General features: G+C 40.5%; 1 protein-coding gene across 1 annotated transcript in view; it reads left to right on the top strand.

Moving 5' to 3' along the window:
• frem1a (Fras1 related extracellular matrix 1a) overlaps positions 1–13,577 on the top strand; it is a 156,513-nt gene that overhangs the window by 79,010 nt on the left and 63,926 nt on the right. Inside the window, exons 18-21 of the mRNA XM_069921496.1 lie at positions 1,411–1,607; positions 3,199–3,418; positions 8,018–8,162; positions 10,360–10,501. Coding sequence (XP_069777597.1) covers positions 1,411–1,607; positions 3,199–3,418; positions 8,018–8,162; positions 10,360–10,501 — 704 coding nt within the window. The remainder of the gene's footprint in view (positions 1–1,410; positions 1,608–3,198; positions 3,419–8,017; positions 8,163–10,359; positions 10,502–13,577) is intronic.

The following is a 13,577-nucleotide window of genomic DNA, read 5'->3' as shown; positions in this document are numbered from 1 at the left end:
TTCTCTTTTGGACACTGTTGAGAGGATGATCTATCAGAAGAAAGGTGAAAGTCACAGAGAGCAAGTCTTTGGCACTGAGCCTGGCCATGTAGCTTAGAAGGGAAGGAGGAAGAATTGGAGTGAGAGTGATGAGGGATTCAATGTTTAGAGCAGCAGACAGGAGATTTGATGGAGAGACACCTGGATGGTTTGTTGCCTCCCAAGTGCCAGGGTCAGGGATGTCTCGGATCAGGTGCATAGGTTTCTACAAAGGGAGGGTGAGCAGCCATAACTTATGGTATACATTTATAGCAATGACATAGGTAGGACCAGGAGAGGGAATGTACTCTGCTGTAATGTTCCATATTGATCGCCTTCCTGCCTTGACAATGTTCTTGAATGTTGTCAGAGTATCTGCCTCTTTCACTTCCTCTGACAGCATTTTATCAATTCCACCCACTCTCTTTGTGAAAATATTTCCCATTGCATCCTCTCTGAACCTTAAACCTTAAATGCCCCCACCATGGGAAAAGTTTTTTTCTATTCATTCGCTCTCTCCCCTCATCAAATCCAATGAGTCCAGACATTGTTACCTCTCTGAGATCAAAGTTTGCATTCAGCTCTGATAAAAGATTTGGCACTTCACAAGCTGCAAGGATCCCATGTGACGAATTTCATCAGCTGACCCCATGTCACGTGGTCTCACAGACAGCAAATTAATCACGAGTGGCTATTACTTTCAAATGATAAGCTCATTAATAATATCATAAGAATGTGAAGCAATAGAGAGAAAGTGCTCGGGGTGTTACATGAAATGGAGGCTGTAGTTACAAGGAATGAATGAATAGGCTGGGTTTATTCTCACTGGAACATCGGAGGCTGAGGAGTGACTTTACATAGTTTATAAAATTATTAGGGGTATCGATAGGACAGATAAAATCTTTTTCCTCAGATGGAGGAATCTTGTACCAGAGAGCACTAGTTTAAGGTGAGAGGTGAGAAATTTAAAGGAGAACAAAAGGGTAAGCTTTTCCCATAGAGAGTTGTAAATATCCAGAATGAGGTGCCAGCAGAAGTGGTGGACAGATTTAATTATGGCAATTAGAAGGCATTTGGATGAAGATAGTAAAAACAAAGAAAAATATAGACTTAAAGCAAACACAAATGAGATTAGCTTGGATAGGCCTTGTGGTTGGCATGGCCGAAAGACCTTTTCTGCAAACAATGATTCAATAATTCTATAACTGTAGTAGAAATCGGGATACTCCTCAATGATTTGTAGACATCAAACATGGGTGGCATGTAGGATGGAGTAAAGTGAACTTGGCGCCATATTTTGAAATCTTTGGCACGGGCATAAACTCAAGTATTCCACCCTCTCATCATTACTAAAGTTGCTCTCAATCATTTCCTTTCTTTTTCTATTACAAGGCTCATTTGGCCTAAAGCACATGAAGGAGATGCACATAAACTATGTTCAGTCACGACATCAACGGATTGAACCAACAGCAGATCAGTTCCTTCTATACGTTACTGATGGGAAGCACCAGTCCATGGAAGTTCCATTTTATATCGTAATCCAACCTATAAATGATGAGGCCCCAAGTTTCCTGGTCAGGAACATCACTGTAAGTGGGTGGATATTACCTTTAATTTTTATTCACTGAAGAATAAATATAATGATTCTGCAATACTAGAGAATGTATGCAAGAAATTAATTCAATCAGGCAGCTTGATGACAAATCATTTTGGGTAATAATTTACATTTGAGCTTTGTTTGAAGGGGTTATGAATTGTTGAAATTTACTTGTTCAGAGAATCTTGGTTATTGGGTAAATCTTAGGCCACAATGATGGGATTGTAACAGAAGGATAGAGATGTAGTGGGAAATAAGATTAGGTACTGGATCTGCCCTGTTCTGACAGATGGTGAAGCAGGTTGGTGGGTGGGGGTGGGGGTGGGGGAAGAAATCCAGTGGCTGCTTGCTAATGGAAGGGTCAAGGAGAAATGATCTGAGTAGTTTGGAGGAGAGGGAAGGCTTGGGAATGGGAATGTCAGCACAAGAGAAGTGGCTCCAATTGGCATTCAGAGAGCAGAGAGAGGATTGTGGACAGAGGAGCTCTGGGAGGGTGGTGGTGGGAAAGGGGTTAGACATGGCCAGTGTGGCTTCATTGAGGGGCCATAGTGAACATCCCTGCTACCCTGATCCACAAGGAGAGCTGAAGAAAACACATTTTGAGGATCATTTTCCTTTGGTGAAACAGCAGAATCCACTTTCCTTGGTATTCTGCCACTCTCCAATTATAGAGGGAGGAGATTTCTGAGGTGGTTTGTCCAACCGGATAAGTTTTCATCAAAATTATATAGGCATTTGTACCCTACACTTATTTAATCCATTCAGTCACCATCTTTCTCTCTTTGCATGGAGAGAGGTCAGGTGGCAACCTGTCTGCATGTAAAGTTTTGAAAGACCAACATGCTGCATGTCCAACTGCAAGTAACTCAAACAACCATAATCTTTGGGACAAAGACACATTTTCCTTTATTTGCCCCTGGGCTCCACAGTTCTAAATTTGTAATCAAACAATTCACATCCGCATTCCAGATTTTATTCAAGGTTATTTGTATACATTTTTATTTGACCATGAAGAAATTACAGCACTTTTTATACATAGTCCCTTCATTTCAGGAACCATAATGGCATTTGGCTTCACAGGTGTTTGTGAGTACTCAGGCATGTTTAATTGCTTCATACATACAGGTATAAGAAAGCTAGGTTTGTTTCTAAGAATTTGATCATCTTTGGAGTCTGTAGTTGCCAATCTTCAACATGAGGGGCACAGCTGTGACAATGAAAGTCAAAGTAGCCATTATGAGGCTGAAAATCAAAAATAAAACAGTAAGAGACATCATCCAAACTTTAGGATGACCAAAATCAACTGTTTGGAACATCATTACTAAGGAAGAGTGTACCGATGAGCTCAGTAATCGCAGAGGGACTGGTTTTCCAAGGTAGGCATCCACTGCTGTTGAGAGTTGGAATGTGCACTTTAATTACATGTGAATTGTTTGATTACAAATTTAAAACTGTATAAAAGAGAGAAAAAAAACTGTCTTTGTTCCAACCATTGTGGAGGGCACAGTATATGTGATATGGGGTAAAGAAGATGAAGGGAGCCAAGTTACAATATTATAAAGCTGTTTTGTTCATTTATATAGGTGTCCGAAGGCCAAATGTGTGAATTAGATCCATCGAAAATGAATGTGGTAGACCTTGATGTGCCTGCTGACAGTCTAATGTTCACTATAAGCCTGAAGCCCCACCATGGAATGATCAGAAGTGAGATGCACGGCAATGATGTTGTTCTTTATAAACAACCAATCTTCGGTGATCACGAGCTTCCTGTTAATGACTTCACAATGGATCAGCTGATGCATGGTAATTAGTCCTGCCTTACATTAACTGATTGAGAATCAGGTATTAAAGTAAAGACCTGGCATTTACTGTGAGGAGGGTGCAGGCATCTGAACAACACCACAAGTACAGACATCATCTTGATTTTAACAGCAAGCCCTGCTGGTATCTGGTTGTCAGTCAGATAAACTCCCTGGCATGGTGGGTGGTGGGTTGGGGGGGGGGGGGGAAGAAATCCAGTGGCTGCTTGCTAATGGAAGGGTCAAGGAGAAATGATCTGAGTAGTTTGGAGGAGAGGGAAGGCTTGGGAATGGGAATGTCATCACAATAGAAGTGGCTCCAATTGGCATTCAGAGAGCAGAGAGAGGATTGTGGACAGAGGAGCTCTGGGAGGGTGGTGGTGGGAAAGGGGTTAGACATGGCCAGTGTGGCTTCATTGAGGGGCCATAGTGAACATCCCTGCTACCCTGATCCACAAGGAGAGCTGAAGAAAACACATATTTTGAGGAGCTGGCAGATCTCTCCTTTATTCCTCATTCATCACACCTTTGATAAATTACATTGGTCTATTCCATTTCAAAATGAGCTCCCACCACCCCAATGCATACCACTTTAAATATATCAATGCTTGACCTATCTCTCCACACTGGGGAAAACAGAAGCAATAATCAGATTAGATCAGATATTATATATTGTCATGTAATGAAATGGAAATAATATTACACAAAATGGCTTTAGTCTGCCACAAGGCAGACAATTATTTACCAATAGCATTAGTATTGTCTGGCAGTTAGAGGAAGAGAAGCAAAAGGGAGTCTCCCCAGAGTCACTGAGCGTTGGTGAATTCGCCTCCAGCATTCTTGCAGCCACTGCAGCATCACAAAAATCCAATTCAGTTCAAGCCATCGGCAACTTGAACCTAGATCTGAGCCTCCAACACAATGTGGAAGTGACAAGGATAGAGAAATCTGACTGTCCTTCTATTCTTGTGGTTGATCTGAGGGTCTCCTTCGGCACATGAATCAGAGCCAAGAAAATCAGAGCCTTATATAAGAAGGTAAAAACAAAAGCAGAAGTTGGTTCCTTTTTGCCCGATCCAAAAAAGATCTTGTTAGATTTTTAACCACTTTCCTCCAAATATCCTGGATCTTCAAACATAAAGATACTGTTACGAGCCCAGAGGACCCCAAAACCCAGCAGCAATAGATATTCACCAAGACGAATGGTTACTTAAACAAAAGTTGCTTTAAATTATCTGTAAACATGAAAACAGAATTGCACTTTAACTTTCACTATTGATTTAACTAACCTAACTTAACCCCCTTCTAATTCTAAACACACGTGAATAAATTGTGTGTGGGTTCAGAAAAGTTCTTTGATTCACAGTCCAATCTCACTTCTCGATCCTCCAAGTTCACCGGATGCAGGCAATTCTTATACTGTGCATAGAATTTAACATAAAGTTCACCAGGCTTTGGTGCTTGAAAGTTACTCAAGAAAGTTCTTGTTGGTTTTCAAAGAGAGATTTGTTGTTCACTGGACACCCACAACTGACTTTTTTTTTTAATCAGCCACTCCAGTGTCTTGCTGATGAAACTTACCACCTCAGGGTTCTCAAGAAGATAACCTCTTCCTTTCAGGTCACCACAGAGTTCCTTTTTGTTTCCCTTATTTCAAATGAAATATTAGCCAGCCAGTCCTCTCCTCTTGCATGAACCACAAGGGCTTTGACCAGGCTGAACAAACACTCACAACCAATCTGCCAAATGGGATTTTCCACAAGCTTACCAGCTTGTCCTGTTCCAGTTCCAGTTGCTGCTGCTGACTGTAAAACTGTAGAACTGATCAATCTCTCTCTCTCTCTCTCTCTCTCTCTCTCTCTCTCTCTCTCTCTCTCTCTCTCTCTCTCTCACACACACACACACAAAGCCTGTTTAACTCTCTCTGCTTGCTAAACCACATGACTCTCTTAGAACAGCAAGTTCCCCTCCAGAAAGAATGTGGCTCTGACCAGTTCTTCCACCTGTGACTTTTTTTTTGTAAACAACAATCCATTAGTGAAGTCTCTTGGGCACTCTCCAAAACTTTTGCAAAGGCTCTGAGGCCCCAACATGTCTAGCATGAGCATAGCTCCAGTATTTTAAATAGATCTGTTTTTAAAGTGTTTGTATGTGATCTACACTAACAAACTTTCCCCAATTTATCTCCCAAAAACATATCTATATTCTGTCACAATACATCCACTTAAGAGCCAAAATATTAGCGAACATAGAATTTTAAAGCAGAGTTCAGACCCTTCAACCCTCAATGTTGTGCTGACCTAAATATTCTAACCAAAAAAAAGTACTAAACTCTTCCTACCTTGTAACCCTCTATCTTTCTTTCATCCATGTGTCTGTGTAAGAGTTTCTTAAATGCCCCCAATGTTTCAGCCTCCACTACCATTCTTGCCAAGACATTCCAGGCATCCACAACTCCCTGTGTTTTTAAAAAACTTACCCCTGATGTCTTCCCTAAACTTCCCTTCCTTCACTTTGTGCACATGTCCTCTGGTGTTTGCTATTCCTGTCCTGTGAAATAGGCACTGGTTGTCCACCCTATCTATGCCTCTCATAATCTTGTAGACCTCTATTAAGTCTCCTCTCATCCATTTACATTCTAAAGTCCCAGCTCTGCTAACCGTGCCTCATAAGACTTATTTTCCAATCCAGGTAAGATCCTGGTAAATCTCCTCTACACCTTCTCCATACCTTCCACATCCTTCCCTTAATGAGGGGACCAGAACTGAACACAATACTCTAGAGATTTAGAAATTTCACCAGAGATTTGTAGACTTGTAACATGGCCTCTTGATTCTTGAACTCAGTCCCCCATGAATGAAGCCCAAAATCTATAGGCCTTCTTAACTATCCCATCAACCTCCAGAGCAACCTTGAGAAATGCATAGATATTGATCCCAAGATCTCTGTTCTTCCACACATTAAGTATCTGATCATTAACCCTGGACTCAGCCTTTTGTTTTGACCTTCCAAAATGCATCACCTCACACTTATCTGGATTAAATCACATCTGGCATTTCTCCCCAACTCTGCATCCTGTCTATATCCTTTTGTTACCTACAATAAACTTCAGCACTATCCACAACTCCTCCACCCTTCATATCATCCTCAAACCTACGGACCCATCCTTCTACCTTTTCATCTAGGTCATTATAAAAATTATAAAGTGCAGGAGCTCCAGAACAGATTCCTATGGAACTCCACCAGTCACTGACCTCCAGGCAGAATACTTTCCCTCCACTACTATTCTCTGCTTTCCACCTGCAAGCCAATCTTTAATCCACACAGCAAAGTCTCCATGGATCCCATGCCTCATGAATTTCTGAATGAGTCTCTCATGGGGGACCTTGTAAAATGCCATACTAAAATCCATGTAGACCACATCTACTGCCCTACCCTCTCCAATTTTTTTTGTTACCTTCTCAAAAAAAAACTCAATTAGGCTCATGAGGCAAGACCTTCCCTTCACAAAGCCATTCTGACTATCCTAAAGTAAACTATTTCTCCAAATGATCATAAATCCTCTCCTTAAGAATCTTCTCCAATAGTCTCCGTAACACTGTCATAAGATTCACTGGTCTATAATTCCCAGGATACTCCCAATTACTTTTTTTTAACAAAGGGACCACATTTGCCATTCTCCAATCCTTCAACATCTCCCCTGTGGCCAAGGAGGATTCAAAGGTCAAACCCAATGCCCTAGCTATCTCTTCTCTCCCTTTCCACAGCAACTTGGGGCATATCGCGTCCATCCCCAGGAACATCAATCATAATGCTTTTAAGAAGATCCAGTACTTTCTCTTCCTTAATCTCAACATCATTTAGCACAGAAACCTGTTCTATTATGACCTCATCCTGATCAAGGTCTTTTTCTCTTGTGAATACTGAACCAAAGCATTCATTTAGCACCTCCCCAACCTGCTCCGCCTCCAGGCACATGTGGCTTCCTACATCCTTAAGCAGCATCCAACCTTCATTCTTGTCATCCTTTGGGTTCTCCATAATCCTACTTGTCAAAATCTTCTCATACCCCTTCGAGCTCTCCTAAGTCCTTTCTTAAACTCCTTCCTGGCTTCCATATATTTCTCATAAGCCATTCCTGTTTCCTGCTTTCTAATTCTAATGTATGCTTCCTTCTTCCTCTTAACAAGCTTCCTTAACTGTTTTGTCATCCACAGTTCCTTTTTCCTACCCTCTTTTCCCTGTCCCAGTTGGACAAACCTATCCTGAACCCAGTGCAAGTGATCCCTACACTCCCTCCACATTAGTTCTGTTGCCATTTCCAATCCTGCTCAATCAGGTTGGCCACTTCCTTAGTGTTGATTTTCTGGTTTACCTTCTCATATATTACATTAAAGAGTCATTAACCTGTTTCTCTTTCTTCAGATGCTCCCTAGCCTGCTATACATTTCCAGTGTTTTCTGTATGATTGCTGAGAGAGAACAGGGTATAAAAAGGACAAGTATGGCCAGCATCAAAATAGAGGAAACTCCAATTGCAAATATACTCTATATCCTTGGCTGGTTTGGATCAAGATACTAATTTTTTTTAACTGTAATTGCAGGGTTAAAACTAATGTATGCGCACGATGACTCTGAAAGCGCAGCCGATGGTTTCACTATTCAGCTGTCTGATGGCAAGCATAAAGTCTACAGAGATATTTCAGTCCATGTTCTTCCAGTGAATGATGAGCAGCCAATTTTGACCAGGTAAATCATCAAAAGCCGATTGAGTGATGTGTCACATGGATTCTTTTGTGGTGGGTTAAATGGCATTCTCCATGCATGCTTTATGTGTGGGCCCATCACAGTAAAGTATGTAATCATTTGTATTCACTCAATGTTGATATTACTAGCATTGATAGTTCATCTCTACTTATGATTAAATTGTGGAGGTCGTTAAGTATCAATCACATTGTTGGGTAAGAATGCAGAGATTAATATCCAAGGTGTATTTTTACAACGGTCCTATGGTTTTATTCTTACCTTGATTCAGACTTGCATTTTTAAAAAATTCCAGATTCATGACATGGCTTGAATTTAAGTTCCCGAGGCCCAGGGTGTGATTCAAACTCACCTCTGGAAATAGTGGTCCAGAGTTCTGAGCATCAGTTCAGAACTTACTTCTATGCTCCAAACCCATACTTAACCACAGAAGGACATGATTGCTGAAGCTGGAATCTTGAGCAGACAAGGCATTGCTGTCAAAGCTCATTAGTCAGATAGTATCCATGGGTATAAACGGTCAAATAATGTTTCGCTCTCAATAACGGGGCCACACCCGAAATGTTAACCGATCATTTCTACCCACGGATATTGCCTGACCAGGTGAGTTCCTCAAGCAATTCTTGTTTGCCCAAAATTATCTCGGTTTAAAATCACCAGTAATTATACTTTGTAATGCTTCTACTTAATAAAATATACTTAATTCTAAGGGATTATTTGCAAATGCTTTTGTAATAATTCCAATGTGTCGTCTTGTCTGTACTGATGGATGTGATAATCAAGTGTCTTTTGATATAATACCTAAAAAATATAATATACGCAAATCACATTTTTGAATAAGATATTACCGAACTTTCATAGATCCTGATTTGGTTGATGCTCTTATTCATTTGAATCCTTCCCATCAGGGTTTAATAGGTAATGTTTACAATAATTTATTAAAATTGCAATCAGTCTCTAATGATAAAATTAGAGGACCTTGCGAATTGGAACTTCAGTCACTTCTCCCAGAGGAACTGTGGTAAACCACTGCTTGCATATATTTGTCTGGTCAGGCATACCTATTGGCCGACTGTACCTGTCGTGCCTCTCACAGACTCCTGTATAAAGGTGACTGTTCCACAGCCCCCTCATCAGTGCAGGTCAGTCAAGCAGTATAGGTGTGCCTTTGTTCTTCAGTGCCTATTGGTTTCTCAACAACAGTCTTTCGAGTAATTGATGGTGCATCAGGAACTTTGGGAAAAGATTTTTGGAATGGTTAATACCTCTTCATTATTTGCCCGACAAGCATTGATTCAGTTTAAAGTGGTACAATGGGTTCATATGTCGAAAGATAAATCGGCCCGTATCTTTCCTAATGTTAGTCCTATGTGTGATAGATGAAAATCACAAGTGTCCACACTAACACATATGTTTTGGTCTTGCTCTGTATTGGAGAAGTATTGGACAGATATTTTCAAGACTTTGTCAATTATACCAGGTATTAGATTGCAGCCAAATTCATTGGCTGCTTCTTTTAGAATTAAAGTTCCAGAGTTCCCACTATTGCACATTGGGTTGTAGCATTCACTGTACTGTTGGTCAGAATAGCCATGTTATTTAAATGGAAAGATCCTACTTTTAAGCAATGGCTCTCTCAAGTTATGTCATGTTTAAGTTTAGAAAAAAAATAGAAGTTGCTCTTTTGATACCACTGTTAAGTCTGAAGAGACTTGGCGTCCTATTATAAACTATTTTCATGAGTTCATTTGTATTTTGACTTTACCTTCCAGACTGTTTTGGATTTTTGTTGCTTTTTTTTATTGGCAAAGACCATAAGTAGTATGTATTGATCTGCTGTTGTGAACTCTCATTTTAGGTTGCCCAGCCTTTTTTTTGTTTATTTTCGGAGACTAGATGGGGCTTTAACAATATTTTTTTTCTCATTTTTGAATCTTTCAAATTGAGGAGAAAGGGATAATATTGTTTAATATGTAATAATGTTACATGTTGTATTAAGTATTGCAATATATTGATGTTTCTGTTTTTACTATTTGATTCTGAATTCTATTCTCCTCGTGTATTGTTTAATTGTAATATGTTTAATAAAAAGATTGAGAAAGAAAGAAAGATTATCAAAAGCTCTTGATGGTAAACATTGCTGGGGTTTATTAGTCATCTGCATTTTGCTCATCTCTTTCAGAAACAATGGACTGGAGGTAGAAATGGGGTATAGTAAAATCATCTCCAGTGTAGCATTGGAAGCTGAAGATAAAGATACTCCAAGAGAGGAGATTTATTATGTGATGGACAGTGTTCCCAAACATGGAGTTCTCCAGATCAAGGTTTGTGGCAAATTTTAGTCAGCAGCTTTGTAATGCTTGAAGGCATCCTGAGTTGAGATGCAACATTTCCCCTTCCCCCTCCCTCTCCTGTTCTCTCTCTCTTTCTTTCTCTCTCTTCCTCTCCCTCTCTCTCTTTCTGCTCCTCTATTTTTCTCTTCCTCTCTTCTCTTCCCCTCTCTCCACCTCTCTTTTTTCTCTCATTTCTCTTCCCACTCACATTCTTTTTCTCTTTTTCACTTTCTCGTTCTTTCTCTATCTTTTTCGCTCTTTGTTTCTATCTCCTCTTCTTTCATCTCTTTCCCCTTTCTGTTTGCCTCTCTCTTCACCTCGCCACCGCTCTCTGTGCCTCTCTCCCTCCCTTTCTCTCTTTTCTCTCTCTTTGTTAAATGTAATTTCAGTATTTTGTTATTTCTTAATTGATTTGAACTCGAAGCATATAAACTATGTTTAATTCATTTTGAATACCAATAATTTTCTGAAGAGCTGCAGTTTGAAAGGGCTCTTAGATCCTGTGCCCTGGGGAGTCGTGGTAGAACACAGATAGAAAAACACCTTTGAAAATTGGCCATAAGGTTCCAGACATCCAAGATTGTGCAGGAATCCTGGCACTTAAAGCTGGAAAATCCTGCCAGTGCTGCGTGGAACTGCCAATAAAACCCAGTTGAATCTTGCCAAGCATGCAGAGAATGCAGACAGACTGTGGAGAACAAGGAGGAATATATTTATATGGATACAAACACAAGGGACATGACTTGCGGCTTTGATGGCATCTTCTGTAACACTGTGATGAGGGTGGAATGCTAACTGCAAGATTTTAGGCAGAATTTTCTTTCGGTTGATCATTATGTTGCTATGGCATTGTGTTCAGTGTTAAGCTGTTTTGTCTTGTGACCTTAAACAAAGATTTGTACATCCAAAGCCTTGCTGAGATGACATAGTGACAATTCCCATGTTTTTACAGCTTTGATCATTCCATTTTGGTCCATATAACCAATGAAACGGATTAGTCGTTCTTGTGACACTATTACAAAGCCAACAACCTTGGTTTGAATCTGGTGGTGTCTGTAAGGACTTTGTACATTCTCCCTGTGACTGCATGGGTTTCCTCCAGGTGCTCCTGTTTCCTCCCACTCTTCAGAACATGTAGGGGTTGTAGGTTAATTGGGGTATTTGGGCAGCATGGGCTTGTGGGCTTGTTACTGTGCTGTATGTCTAAATTTAAAATTTAATTAAAAAAATAAATGGAATTGGCAATGGAATAAATACACCAATAAATTCTGCAAGAGTTCATCTAAATTTTCTTAATTACTTCATTATTTTAATAGGTGAAGTTATTACCCTTTTAAGGTTTTATGGTCAACTTTTTTTTAACTTCCCATTCTAAAATTCCAAACAAAATATAAACCATAAGACAAAGGAACGGAATTAGGTCATTAATCTCATAGTAGCCCCTTTTCCACTGGTATCCCAGTTAATTGGCTGTGCAGTGTCCTGGGATAGGAAACCCTTTGTGCTGTTTCTACTGGGCCACCTTTAACTGGAAACTGCTTCCCCACTGAACACACTCATCCCCGGGAAGCGGAGTGTTCTACCTTCATCCGGAAACAGGTGACTTTCTGCTGCCCTTTTTTTACTCGTTTTATCATCATGCCAGCGTCAGCTGACACCAAGGATATGAGTAGGGGTAGAGAATGTCAATCCATGGCATGAAATTATGTCATTTGATGCCGACCCTGTCCCAGTTAATTCCCCATTAATTCCTGGGACAATGTGCCAGTGGAAAAGGGGCTATAGTCTTCCCTGCTATTCAAATCACGCTGATGTATTTTTCCTCTCAACCCCATCCTCCTGACTTCTCTCCATAACCTTTAATACCCTGATCAATCAAGAACTTACTAACCTCTGCTTTAAATCTACCTAATGACTTGGCCTCCACACCAGTCCACAGATTCATCACCCTCTGGCTGAGGAGGTTTCTCTTCACTTGTGTTCTAAAGGGACATCCTTTTATTCGGAGACTCTTCCCTCTCATTCCAGCCTTTGATTAAACTTATAATAGAAATGTTTATATAAAAGGCTATTTGCTTTGTATTCATTTCTACACTTTCAAAGACCACATCTTGCTGCCTTTGGAAGACAGATGTGAGCCATGGTGAACTATTGTAGGAATTTGGGTGAAGGTAGTGTAAGATGGCTGTTGGGAGGGAAGTTCCAGCATTTCGAACCAATAAGGATCAAGGAGCAATAATATATTTCTAGAGCAGAATGGTGTGCAGCTCGGAGTGGAACCTTCTTGGTAGTGGAAGTCACAGGAATAGGAGATGGTGTCAGAGTAGCGAAGGCTAGTTAAACACAGTAACTTTGTATATCCATGTATCCTTTCTGGGCAGCTAATGGAGGGAATTAATGTTTGGAGAGCAAAAGAAATTCCCATCAAGCAGGTTGCATTGTCCTTGGTGTCAATGAGGTCATTGGTAGCTGTTGGTAATACAGTCATCCAGGTCAATAGAGAGTGTTTTCTCTTGTGCCTTGTATGTGGTGGAAAGGGAGGTGGCTAACTTGCCACAATTCACCCAATTTCTACTCTATGGTTCCTTATGAATTCGAAGGACCCCACTTTGGCATATCAAATCCATGCAATCCTATTTCTCCACTAATTTTACCCTAGCCTTTTGATCCTCACATTCACGTTAACTCCCCTCAGATTCCACCATTCACTTGCATGTGTTGAACAATTTACAAGAACCAATGAATCAAACAACCTGCATATCTTTGGGATGGGGAGAAATGGGAGATCCTGGGTGAAACCCAGGCTGTCACAGAAAAAGCACGTTAACTCCATAGAGCCAGGTTTGAGACTGAGTCACTGGATTTGTGTTAGCTATGCCACTCTCCCACCCACGGGAGTTTTGCATCTGCTCCAATTGAGTTTCTAGTCAATGGTGACTTCAAATGCATAACAGTTGAAGGACTTGGCAAAGGTCTTCAAAGATAAATGGTTGTGGTGCACTGTTAGACAGAACCAGACACACACAAGGTAAGGAATGTACAACAGGCTTTAATCAACAAAGACTTC

Source organism: Narcine bancroftii, chromosome 1, assembly GCF_036971445.1.
Source record: "Narcine bancroftii isolate sNarBan1 chromosome 1, sNarBan1.hap1, whole genome shotgun sequence".
NCBI classification, from domain to species: domain Eukaryota; kingdom Metazoa; phylum Chordata; class Chondrichthyes; order Torpediniformes; family Narcinidae; genus Narcine; species Narcine bancroftii.
The sequence above is the reverse complement of the archived record's forward strand: the minus strand, read 5'-3'. Positions and strand labels throughout refer to the sequence as shown.